We start from the raw sequence: 13,740 nt of genomic DNA on the forward strand, positions 1-13,740 counted from the left end.
ATATATTTTTTTTTTAAATAAATCTCACAGTAATCTTATTTGTGAGATGGTATCTTAAAGAAAAAACTTAATGATTCCCATAAAGAGGAAGCAATGAGATGCTCATGATATTGACATCTGTGATAATGAAAACAGGAGAAAACAAAATAGCCAGAAATAGCAGAATCAATTAAATAAAATGTGATACATCCACAAAATGGAATATTATTCAGCCATTAAAATGGAAAGAGAACATACCATATGAAAATAGTTTAACATAGTCATATATTGATTTTTTTATGAGCAGAAATGTAAGAAAGGGGAAATGTAAGGAAGGGGAAATGAAGAGAAAAAATTGAAGGAATCTGTTGTTGAATTTTTTTACTTTAATTTTAAAAATTCAAGTATAGTGGATATAAAATATTAACTAAGTTACAGGCATACAATATAGTAATTCACAATTTTTAAAGGTTATATTCCATTTATAGTAATTAGAAAATACGTGCTCTATTCCCTATGTTGTACAATATATCCTTGTAGCTTATTTTATACCTAATAGTTTGTACCTCTTAATCCCCTACCCCTATATTGCCCCTCCCCAGTTCCCTCTCCCCACTGGTAAGCATTAGTTTGTCCTCCATATCTGTGAGTCTGCCTCTTTTTTCTTATATTCACTAGTTTATTGTACTTTCGTATTCCACATATAAGTGATATCATACAGTATCTGCCTTCCTCTGACTTATTTCACTCAGCATAATGCCCTCCGAGTCCATCAGTGTTGCTGCAAATGGCAAAATTTCATTCTTTTTCTATGGCTGAGTAGTATTCCATTGAGTATATACATACCACATCTTCTTTATCCATTCATCTGCTGATGGACACTTAGGTTGCTTCCGTAACTTGGCAACTGTAAATAATGCTGCTATGAACATTGGGTTGCATGTGTCTTTTTGAATTAGTGTTTTTGTTTTTTTCAGATATATACCCAGGAGTGGAATTACTGGGGCATATGGTGGTAGTTCTATCTTTAGTTTTTTGAGAAACCTCCATACTGTTTTCCACAGTAGTGCACCAATTTACACTCCCACCAACAACGTATGAGGGTTCCCTTTTCTACACATTTTCCCCACATTTGTTATTTGTGTTCTTTTTTAAATAAATAAAATTATTTATTTATTTATGGCTGTGTTGGGTCTTTGTCGCTGCATGCAGGCTTTCTCTAGTTGCGGCGAGCGGGGGCTACTCTTCATTGCGCTGCATGGGCTTCTCATTGCGGTGGCTTCTCTTGTTGCGGAGTATAGGCTCTAGGCGCATGGGCTTCGGTAGTTGTGGCTTGTGGGCTCTAGAGCGCAGGGTCAGTAGTTGTGGTGCACGGGCTTAGTTGCTCCATGGCATGTGGAATCTTCCCGGACCAGGGCTCGAACCCATGTCTCCTGCATTGGCAGGTGAATTCTTAACCACTGTGCCACCAGGGAAGCTGTATTTGTGTTCTTTTTGATAACAGCCATTCTGACAGGTGTGAGGTGATATCTCATTGTGGTTTTGATTTGCATTTCCCTGATGATTAATGATGCTGAGCATCTTTTCAACTGCCTGTTGGCCATCTGCATGTCCCCTTTGGAAAAACATCTATTCAGTTCTTTTGCCCATTTTTTAATCAGGTTGTTTGTTTTTTAATGTTGAGTTATATGAGCTGTTTATATATGTTGGATATTTACCCCTTATCAGTCAGTCATATCATTTGCAAATATTTTCTCCCATATGTTGTCTTTGTGTTTTGTCAATGGTTTCCTTTGCTGTGCAAAAGCTTTTAATATAACTAGGTCTCATTTGTTTATTTTGCTTTTATTTCCTTTGTTTTAGGAAACAGATCCAAAAAAATATTGCTATGATTTATGTTAAAGAGTGTTCTGCCTATGTTTTCCTCTAGGAGTTTTATGGTGGGGAGAGGAGAGATACAAAAGAGGAAATGAAGTTATATAATACATGGCTAAACTGCAAGAAATATTTACATAGTCATAAAGCAAACAGTAAAAATCAAGTTTATCTATATATAAATAAACTACTGGAAATATGGAAGGGGGAAAAATGTGTATATGTGGAGGGTGGGGAAAGTAAGAGTCAAATAGTCATTGTTCACAGGAAGTCTATATATTATGTCTAAAATAGAAAAAACAGAAGGGACTACTACCATTTTTTCTTTGTAAAACTTATAGTACTATTTAACTTTTAAAATTATGTACATATAATCAACTATACTTCATTATAAAATAAAGAATATATTAAAAATTACATACATGTATTACTTTGACATAAATTCAAAACTAAATTACAAAACTGAAAGAAAAAAAGTAAAGAGTATGTATGAGAGGAATTCTACTAAATGTATGAAAAGCCATGGAAAACCATTTTTTTTTAATGGAGAATCAATTTTGAAACATTTTTCATGTTAAACATTAAGAAAGTAAAATATTTGAGACACCCAGGATGTTGCAGGGCAAGTATAACAAATTACTGTAGGCCTGAAAATTTTCAACAGAGAAGCATTATCTTTCTGGACATAGCACAGCTCAGATTTTGGCTAAAATAAAATGTATAATTAAATTACCTTGGAGGTTGAATTTTGAATTTTTCAAAGACTTCTGGATAAAGTAGTGGAAACACCACCATCTCTTTTAGAGCTGCAATATGATTAGACAAGCCACCAACACTATCAAACCGCACCTGGTAATGGAAGGGAAACATTGACATTCTTAAATTTGGAATCAAAATTAAAATCTTACTCCATTCCCAAACTACCCAAGCCACACACAGTCAACTGAGTAACAGGATCTTAGTTGTGGCCTAAAGATTAAAAGAAGAAAGAAAAGAATCTATAAAGATTAAAATTTCTGATAAAACAATTGATTTTTTTAACTTTGAACTGAAGCAAAAAATAACATTTCAGACTGTACTTACTGAAGAATCTACTTGCATTAGATCAACATCAGCAAGGCTTCCTCCAATTTTCATTCCATCTTTATAAATTCCTTTTAATTCATCTTTCCGAAAATTTAGTGGAAGGCACCTATTTTAAAAAGATTAAAAAAAAAACCCATTCATCAACCCCCTTTCCTTCCCCAAATTCCATGTTAGAATATATACATTTTTCTTAAGAATTTAAAAAATTTCAAATGGGGAAATCATGAGATTATGTGTTTCAAGTTCCTCATTTTCTTTAGAGGTTGAGAACTTAAGTGTTAGAAATATTTATATCTGAACCTTTATTATTAAAGATATACAATCAAATGAAAATACCAGTTTTCAAGATACCACAGCAACATAAAGTAATTCATGGTTGAGAATTCAGAAAGTATCAATATACAATATAATAATCTTGTCTGACCTACAGAGAGTTTACCATTTGCCAAACACTGTTTTAGTTTAGGTGATTTACATGTATAAATTCATTAAATCCTCACAATATTCTTATGAAGTAGGTATTATTATTTCCCCAATTTTAAAAGAAAACCGAGGCACAGAAAGGTTAACTGTAATGCCCAAGATCACGCAACTAGGAAGTGGCAAATCTAGGAATCACATACAAGCAGCATGTCTCCAGATCTGCAACAACTCTGCTACTCAGCAAAATACTCAGTCTACCAGCACCTGGATCCATATCAATCCTTTCAAGCAAGAATGAATCACTACTTTCCTAATTACTTTCAGAAACAGTTATGGTAGGTTACAAAAAATATACCTAGAAAAACCTGCTTGTTTTATAGCTGGAAGAATGAAAACACTTATGTTAAAAGTTAAGATACTTGTAGCAGAATGCCTAAGCAAAAAATGCCTGCTCCAACTGAACACAAGTAAAAGCACACCATGCTCACCCCAAGTGACAATTCTTGCTAGTCTCAAACTCCATGAGGAATTTATACTGTAAAGTCTAAGATGGAAAAGTTTTCAGCTGTGGCTTTTAAAAAGATATTTCTTAAACAATTCTTAATAGAACTGCATAATAATAAAAACCATAGGATTGGGACTGCCCTGGTGGCGCAGTGGATGGGACTCCGTGCTCCCAATGCAGGGGGCCTGGGTCCGATCCCACACCCACATGCATGCCACAACTAAGAGTTCGCATGTCACAACTAAGGAGCCCGTGAGCCACAACTAAGGAGCCCTGGAGCCACAACTACGGGGCCAACGTGCTGCAACTAAGGAGTCGGGGAGCCGCAACTAAGCAGCCCACCTGCCACAGCTAAGACCCAGGGCAACCAAATAAATTAAAAAAAAAAAAAAGCCATAAGGTTAGATGCACATTTTTATGAAATGAAGGCAAAGTACATAACTTTTGAATGATCTCATTGCTGTCCAATAGATACGAAATGCAAGCCAGAAATGTAATTTAAAATTTTCTATTAACCACACTAAACAGAGTAAAATTAATTTTAATAATGTATTTTATATATCCCAATATATCCCAAATATTATCATTTCATCATGCAAAATCAATATTTAAAAAATTAAGATATTGGACTTCCCTGGTGGTGCAGTGGTTAAGAATCCGCCTGCCAATGCAGAGGACACGGGTTTGAGCCTTGGTCCGGAAAGATGCCACATGCTGCAGAGCAACTAAGCCTGTGCGCCACAACTACTGAGCCTGCGGCTCTAGAGTCCGCGAGCCACAACTACTGAGCCTGCGTGCCACAATTACTGAAGCCCACAGGCCTAGAGCCCGTGCTCCGCAACAAGAGAAGCCACCGCAATGAGAAGCTCACGCACCACGACGAAGAGTAGCCCCCACTCACCACAACTAGAGAAAGCCCACGCGCAGCAACCAAGACCCAAGGCAGCCAAAAATAAATAAATAAGGTATTTTACATTCTCTTTTTTGTACTAAGTCTTTGAAATCCAAGAGTGCATTTTTTACAAAAACTGATAGTATATCTCAATTCAGATGAGCTACATTTGAAGTGCTCAACAGCCGCATGTGGCTAGCAGCCACCATATTGAATGGGGCAGAGCTAACATGATAAAAAAAAAAAAGCATAGAACTTAGGATAAAAAGAATGACTGATTTTCATGCCCCTTCAATTATTATGACCCAATTGCTTTAACAAGCATTGTCTTCTACCCTAAGAATATTATATTAGAATCCAGGCACTGCATTTTTCATTTACCCACCCATGTTTGTAAAATGGGAATAATCCTTGTCGTTTCTATAATTATTGTGAAAAACAAATGAGTTGATTTATTACATGTGAACTTACACTACGAGGAGTTGTGAAATGAGTTAACCTTTCAATTTTCCTTAAGAGTTCTACAATAAGAATTTATTATCATTATACATGGAAAAAATATATTTTCAATGAAAAAAAATAGTTATTTCCTCAAGTCAGTGCTTACCAAGCACCATTTTGGTTTTACAAGAAAACATATGTTCTAACCTGTTATTAGTTTCAACAGCAGATATTTCAAACAATATGGCATCCTGGTTTATATATTAACCTGGCATATAATTTTTTAATTCAGCCAAGCTGCACCTATTCCCAAATTATTCATCTTTCTTTCCACTTAAAAAAAAAAAAAGCTGGTAGCTTTAAAGGAATCAACATGCACTAACCTGTTGATAGGTCTACTGCGGCTCCTTTTTCTTCGCCTCTCAAAGTGTTGTTCATCTTCAGAAGAGGACGATGAAGTAGAGTCGCTACTGTGGATTGCATGCCTTCGCCTAAAGTAAAGAGGAAAACTGAAATCATGATGGAGGAAGGCAGGAGAAAGAGGGCATCTTACGGGATGCAAACATTAGAAATACCTAATAATCCAAAAATGTTTATCATAAAATTAATACATCTGCTGAATCAATGAAGTAAGCTTTGTTGGTTGAATCTTTTGAAGGGAATAAAAGACTAAGACAACTGAAAAGGGAAAAAAAGATAAGAGGCTGTGGTAGAGCTGACAATCAAACGTTCATTAAGACAAAACATGGTCCAGGCAGGGTGACCTCTCATTCTTAGTCTTGATATAAATCAGTTACCCTCAAAGAGAAAGGCGGGATAAAGAGGGTTTTAGAATCTTTGTGACTGTAATTTTAGAAAGTATTTTCAACATTATACTACATATAATTTACACTTGGAAGGGAATCAACTATTTTGAAATGTCAAACAACCTTAAAAGGAGAACAAGAGAATTTTATGTAAACCAAAGGGGATCAAGAAGGGTTAAAACATGCTAACAAACTGTGAGAAATGAGATGGTCTTTTATCTATAGTATATCCTCAACTCTAAATTCACACCTGCCATTTAACAGTTGTGTAAATGTGGATGAGTTAACTCAACCCATATAAGCCTCAATTTTCCCACTTTAAAAAAAAAAAAAAAGACTTCCCTGGTGGCACAGTGGTTAAGAATCCGCCTGCCAGGGGTCTTCCCTGGTGATGCAGTGGTTGAGAACCTGCCTGCTAATGCAGGGGACACGGGTTCGAGCCCTGGTCTGGGAAGATCCCACATGCCACAGAGCAACTAGGCCCGTGAGCCACAGCTACTGAGCCTGCGCGTCTGGAGCCTGTGATTTGAAAAAAAAGATAAATATAAGGCTTCCCTGGTGGCGCAGTGGGTGAGACTCCGACTGCTGATGCAGGGGACACGGGTTCATGCCCCGGTCCGAGAAGATCCCACATGCATCAGAAATAGAGACACAGGTGTAGGGAACAAACTTATGGACATCAAGGGGGGAAAATGGCGGGTGGGGTGGTGGTGGTGGGATGAATTGGGAGATTGAGATTGACATATATACACTAATATGTATAAAATAGAAACTAATAAGAACCTGCTGTATAAAAAAATAAATAAAATTCAAAACAAAAATACAATGCTGAGTGCTGCAAATACTCAAAAAGTTTTAAAATCACTTCTGCCTTTGGACAGTTGCAAAGACCCACAGAATAAAAACAGAATCTGGCTGGGAAAACCTTTAATCATTCTATTGGCTCAGGGTCTAGAGCATTTCCTGAGTCAGAGTACAATCATAGTTAAGTACGTATGTCCAAAAATATAAAAGGTTCACAATCTATTATCTGAAAAATTGAGGTCCAGAATCTTATACCTAAAAAAAACCTCTGAAAGCAACTATTTCCATTATTCACTTAGCAGCAAAACATGACCTGAAATGTCATAAAGGCAATTCAAAATCTCTATTTGTCCTGCTTACTATGGTTATTCATACATTTTACTATAAAATTAATATATCTGATTATACAGTGCTGGCCCAGACACACCTACAAATGTTAATATTGCACATTATATATGTTGTATGTTTTCTTTGTAAATCGCTCCCCCAAATCTGAATTCTGAAATATAAAGCAGCCCCAGGGTTTTGATAAGGGGTTGTGGAAACAGATATAAGTGAGAAAATAATCCTTCACCATCTACCCATTCAAACACGTCCAAAGACCATATTTGTGATCTGCCTGTAAAACCACCGAGTACAAGTCTGCAGTTTTATATGCAAGACTAACTTATTTAATACTATCATTAATATTATAATAGAATCTTACTTATGATTATGTAATATACATAATTGTGTGTGAATTCAGTAGGTATTCACATAATTAAGACTAACAATTAATAAAAAGGACTAACATTTACTAAGTGTTTCTTGTACCAGGTGGTTGACATATTACCAAACTTAATTAAAACTGGACAAGTACATATTAGTAGGCTCATTATACAGTCGGGGCCAACGTGGCTCATAGTTTAAAGAACTTGCTTAAAATATCAGAATTAGTCAATTCTGTATAATTCAAAACCTTTGTCTATTTAAAAAAAATCCACCTTCTGTACACTACCACATTGATGATCTCCAGTTGTTTATTTCATAAACCAATAAAGTTATAAGCAAACAACAAAACCTTGTGGACTGAGAAAGTTTCCAACGTCTGATGTGCAAAGCAGGGATTATTTTTGAACATTATAGTTACAAACGCATACAGAACTTAACATATGCCAGATACTATTTTAAACATTTTATAGGTATTAACTCACCTAATTTGCACAATACTATGAGATAGGTGCTACTGTCTCCATTCTACAGATCGAAAAACTAAAGCATGGAGAGGATAAATAACTTGGAAAAGGTCATTAATAAGTGGTAGAGCTGAACTCACAACCTAGGCAGTCCTAGTTCTTCAAAATTACACTGTAAAAAGGCCATTATTTCCGTTTTTAAAAAAAATTCTAAATACATATACCCACATTCACTTTTTCCTTTTTCCATTTTACTAATAACTTTTGAAAAATTTGGCACAGACAGCACTGAACCAGCACTTTGAACCTAACCAGAGTGTCTAGAGTTGCCAGTTCTAGTTCCTTGACAACCAGTAACGTGTACTTTGTAATACCGGTGAAGCAATTGTGCTATTTATGTTACCTTCTTGTTTAAAGGGGCTAGGCTTGTTCCAGAAACTCCAAACTGAAGCTAAAGAGTAAACCTTAGATGACTAGAGGTTAGCAATCACAAGGAAGAAAGAAAATCCTACTTAAAGGCAGCATTTCTGAAGTTCTGCTATGTAAGTATGCCAAAGACCCTTCAAAAATCCTACATTGTGGCTGCAAGTTTCACTAAGAGCAATGTTCAAACAACTCTTTGGATGTGTGCTTTCTTTCCCTGCCTAAGTAGGATATAAATGATAAACAGAAGCTGGTCTCTTCAAGAAAAAGTAAAAAGACTAATAAGCCAAATGACTACCATTAAAGTTGTTAGAAGGAATGAGATGTTAACTCTACCATGGTGAAGAAATTGAAAAAAAAAAAAAAAAAGGTTTAAAGGGCTACATTCAAAAGATCAGGTAATAACAAGTGTTAGTAAAGGTGTAGAGAAATTGGAACTCTAGTACATTGCTTGTGAAAATGTAAAGTGCAGCAGCCATTTTGGAAAAACAATCTGGCAATTCCTCAAAACATTAAATATAGTTAGCATTTGATCTAGCAATTCCACTTTTAGGTATATACCCAAGAGAAATGAAAACATTTGTTCACACAAAAAGTTGTACATGAATGTTCATAATAGCATTACTCATAATAGCCAAAAAGTAGAATCAACCCAAATGTCCATCAACTAATAAAGGGATAAACTAAGTATAGTATATTTATACAACGGAATCTTATTTGGCAATAAAAAGGAATGAAGTACTAATACGTCCTACAATGCGGATGAACCTTGAAAATGTTATACCAAGCAAAAGAAGCCAGTCACAAAGAATTCCACTTATATGAAATACCCAGAATCTATACAGACAGAAAGTAGAACAGTGGTAGGTTAGGGCTGGAAGCATTGGCGAGTGATAACTCAAGAGTACAGGGTTACATTTCTTTTTTCTTTTTTTTGATCACACCGTGCATGTACGTGTTCCCTGGTCAGGGATGGAACCTGTGCCCCCTACATTGGGAGAGCTGAGTCTTACCCACTGGACCACCAAGGAAGTCCCCAGGGTTACTTTTTGAGGCAAGAAAAATGTTCTAAAATTGTTGTGGTTGGGATTTCCCTGGTGGTCCAGTGGGTAAGATTCCACTCTCCCAATGCAAGGGGCCCAGGTTTGATCCCTAGTAGGGGAACTAGATCCCACACGCATGCCGCAACTAAGAGTTTGCATGCCACAACTAAGAAGTCCACATGCTGCAACTAAAAGATTCCACATGCTGCAACAAAGATCCCGCGTGCCACAACTAAGACCTGGTGCAGCCAAAATAAATAAACAAAATTAATATTAAAAAAATAAAACAAAATTGTGGTGATAGTTGTACAACTCAGTGAATGAAAACCATTGAATTGTATACTTTAAATGGGCGAACTATATGGCATGTGAATTATATCACAATAAAGTTGTTATCAAAAAGAAAAAGTCTAAAGGGAATTATCAAAACCAACACCAAGGTAATTAAGTCAAATAATGTGACTCAGGGTACAGATTAAACCTCTTGGTTCATAGTTTAAATGAGTCAGAATCCTCCACTAGTCCGAGATCCAAGGGCAGGAATTCTGACTTAAGTCATTTTTATATCCATAGTGCTTGGCACATAGTAGTACTCAAACATTTGTTAAATAATAGGAGGGGGAAAAATCCTGTACACAAGGAGCTACGCAATGACATGAGACACTCTCCACAGAGAAAGAGTATACCCTGTGAACCAAATATGGGAACTCAAGCACCAAAGAGGCAAAAAAAATTCCTCCCTACTGCAAGATATATCGTAGGTGGTGATTACAGAGGTAAGTCAATCAACAAGCATGTTAATTCCAGAAATATAAACACATTAAATATGGGAAAAGAAATTAAATTTCAAAGTAACTGCTAGCCTCTCGCTTCTGTGGGATCAAACATAGGCCTGTTTTGTGAGTCAGTCAACCAAGACAGCTGCCCTGGGCCCTATGCTTGATGGGGACTCCAGGGAGCACTACACCTTACTCTCATTTTCTGAAGATCATTAAATTACACTATCAAAATATTGGTCTTTAACAATATCCTATGGGGCCTATGAAAAGTACTGACAGCATGGCCTCCTTTTTTTTTTTTAATGTTTATTAACTTATTTTGGCTGCACTGGGTCTTAGTTGTGGCACGTGGACTTCTTAATTGCAGCACACATGTGGGATCTAGTTCCCTGACCGGCTATCGAACCCGGGCCCCCGGAACTGGGAGCACTGAGTCTTACCCACTGGACCATCACAAAAGTCCCTGGCCTCTTTTCTTTTTTTGTGTGTGTGTTTAACTTTTTTTTTTTAATTGAAGTATAGTTGATTTACAATGTTCTGTTAGTTTCAGGTGTACAGCACAATGATTCAGTTATACATACATATATATGTAAGAATATGTATATATTCTTTTTCAGATTCTTTTCCCTTATAGGTTATTACAAGATATTGAGTATAGTTCCCTGTGCTATACAGGTCCTTGTTGGTTACCTATTTTATTTTATTATTTATTTATTTATTTAAAAATTTATTTATTATTTTTGGCCGCATTGGGTCTTCGTTGCTGCGCGCAGGCTTTCTCTAGTTGCGGCGAGCGGGGGCTACTCTTTGTTGCAGTGCGCAGGCTTCTCACTGAGGTGGCTTCTCCTGTTGTGGAGCATGGGCTCTAGGCACGCGGGCTTCAGTAGTTGTGACTGGCCTCTTTTCAAGTGCAGTTTATCTTGGGCAGCCCTGACAGGTTGTCTTTCTGATACTCTATGCTTCTGGGCTCTGGTTGTGTGAAAAGGGATGAAGAAACAAGAAATCTAGACCGTACACTTGTGATTTTGAGACTCTGAACATTAAATTAAAAGACCCTGGGTTCATATTTGTCCTAGAAGAGAGAAATTTGTCAGTACCTATAGAGGTGTTGCCTTCCATGGCCAAAACATGATCAGATATAGTCTGCTTCTATGAGGAGGCTTCTAAAAACTGTTCGAATAGTTGAAGTCATAAGACTTCAGTCTTACTTCTGAGCACATTAATAATACTAGGAAAAAAGCACCATTCCCCACATGAGTGTCATTTTTTTCTGCCTTTCTAGGCTTCACCCTATAAGCTTTCTCATTCATGAACTACTATAATGCTACTATTACCCAGAAAATTCTAATGCATCAGAAAATCTGTTATTACTCAGGAGAATGAAGAAATAACAAGAATTACCTCTTTAGACTTAAGTATGACAGGCAACAAGTGTTAGGATGTAGAAGGAAAAGAAACCCACAAATAATTTGAATAGTCATAGAAAATTAATGTTTCCCAGTATGTAAGAAGAGCAAATTTGAAAAATATATCCAAAAATGGATGGTCACAGTCATAAGTCTAGAAGCTATGTAACTTAGAATTTGTCATGGTAAGAAAATATATCTAGGACAGTATGTGAAGAGAAGACTAAACCTATACTCTAACTTAATGTGAAAATTAAATGAAACAATCTATGTAAAATGCTTAACACCAAGCCAGGAATACAGTAAACACTGAAGTGAAGGTAGCTCTCTATTATTAGTGTGGAACAATGGAATAAACTACCTTACCATGGTAGTTGTTAACAATTCCTATCAGTGGAAGCAAAACCAAAAACTAGTCAGTGGTAGTGGGGATTAGAACACCAAAGGCATAGAGCTAACTCTCCCAAATATACAATTCTAGAATTCTATCCTGATACACCTAATCCTAAGACTCTACAATCCTACCTTAACATACAGACAACTATGTTGTCATAAATCAGTCACTATTTCAGAACCAAACCTGTTCATTCGTTTACAATAAGGACTTCTTGGTCCCGCAGAAGATAATCGATATCTTGGTCTTTTGGGAGAAGCTGGGCCACTATAAAATATGTTGGGCTTTCTCTGATGACGAGGTTCTAAAAAAAAAAATTATATGTATGTGACATATAAATATGTATAAAGACAATTTTGCTCTTCACCTAAATATTTACAATGATGCTACTTTCCATGAAAATACTAGTACATATCTACTGTAGAATATTTTACTGTTCATGTTTTAAATCGTTTACGTCTGCAACGTTGCTGTTGAATATATATGTGTAGCATAGACAACAACTAACCAAAACACACACTGGCCATAAACAACCATTATGATTATACTGATGCATAATAGCTGATTATCAGCTTTGCATATATAGTTGTACCTTTGCTTTGCATATATAGTTGTACCTTTGCATAAAGGTACAACTTTAACATAAATCAAAAGCGATCCTATTTATACTAACTTATAAAATAAAGTACAGGGCTTCTGGGAAGATGGCGGAAGAGTAAAACGCGGAGATCACCTTTCTCCCCACAGATACACCAGAAACACATCTACATGTGGAACAACTCCTACAGAACACCTACTGAACGCTGGCAGAAGACCCCAGACCTCCCAAAAGGCAAGAAACCCCCAGTAACAGGGGTGCGGGGGGCAAAGCGGAGAGATTCCCGCACAGAGGATCGGTGCCGACTGGCACTCACCAGCCCGAGAGGCTTGTCTGCTCCCCGGCCTGGGCTGGCGGGGCTGGGAGCTGAGGCTCCGGCTTCGGCCGGAGCGCCGGGGGAGGACTGGGGTTCGCGGCATGAACGCAGCCTGCAGCGGCTTAGCGCGCCACGGCCGGGAGGGAGTCCGGGGAAAATCCTGCCGAAAAGGCAAGAGAGTTTCGTCCTTTGTATCCTTATTCGCTAGGAGAGGGGATTACGGATGCTACAAAAATGAGCTAGAGACGGGCGTGAGCCGCGGCTAAAAGGGCCTGAGTCGCTAAGGCCGCTGCTGCCGTCACCAAGAAGCCTTTGTGCGATCACAGGTCACTATCCACACGCCACTTCCGGAGAGCCTGTGCAGCCTGCCACTGCCAGGTTCCCGGTAACCAGGGACAACTCCCCCGGGAGAACGCGCACGGCGCGCCTCAGGCTGGTGCAACGTCATGCCGGCCTCTGCCGCCGCAGGCTCGCCCCGCACTCCGTGCCCCTCCCCCCACCCCCGGCCTGGGTGAGCCGGAGCCCCTGAATCAGCGGCTCCTTTGACCCCATCCTGTCTCAGCGAAGAACAGACGCCCTCCGGGGACCTACACGCAGAGGTGGGGCCAAATCCAAAGCTGAGCCCCTGGGAAGTAGCCACAGCAACCACAGAAGACAAGGAAATAAAAGGAATCCAAATCGGAAAAGAAGAATTAATGCTTTCACTGTTTGCAGATGACATGATACTATACATAGAGAATCCTAAAGATGCTACCAGAAAACTGCTAGAGCTAATCAATGAATTTGGTAAAGTAG

The 13,740-nt window shown here is 37.8% G+C and overlaps 1 protein-coding gene across 1 annotated transcript in view; it reads right to left on the minus strand.

Moving 5' to 3' along the window:
- The window catches only part of ATAD2 (ATPase family AAA domain containing 2), a 67,070-nt gene that overhangs the window by 28,583 nt on the left and 24,747 nt on the right, over positions 1-13,740 (minus strand). Inside the window, exons 8-11 of the mRNA XM_024741328.1 lie at positions 12,218-12,335; positions 5,585-5,692; positions 2,938-3,046; positions 2,588-2,703 (exon numbers count right to left, since the gene is read on the minus strand). Of these exons, the coding sequence (XP_024597096.1) occupies positions 2,588-2,703; positions 2,938-3,046; positions 5,585-5,692; positions 12,218-12,335 (451 nt within the window). The remainder of the gene's footprint in view (positions 1-2,587; positions 2,704-2,937; positions 3,047-5,584; positions 5,693-12,217; positions 12,336-13,740) is intronic.

This window comes from Neophocaena asiaeorientalis, unplaced genomic scaffold (assembly GCF_003031525.2).
Source record: "Neophocaena asiaeorientalis asiaeorientalis breed wild unplaced genomic scaffold, Neophocaena_asiaeorientalis_V1.1 scaffold177, whole genome shotgun sequence".
In the NCBI taxonomy this organism is placed as follows: domain Eukaryota; kingdom Metazoa; phylum Chordata; class Mammalia; order Artiodactyla; family Phocoenidae; genus Neophocaena; species Neophocaena asiaeorientalis.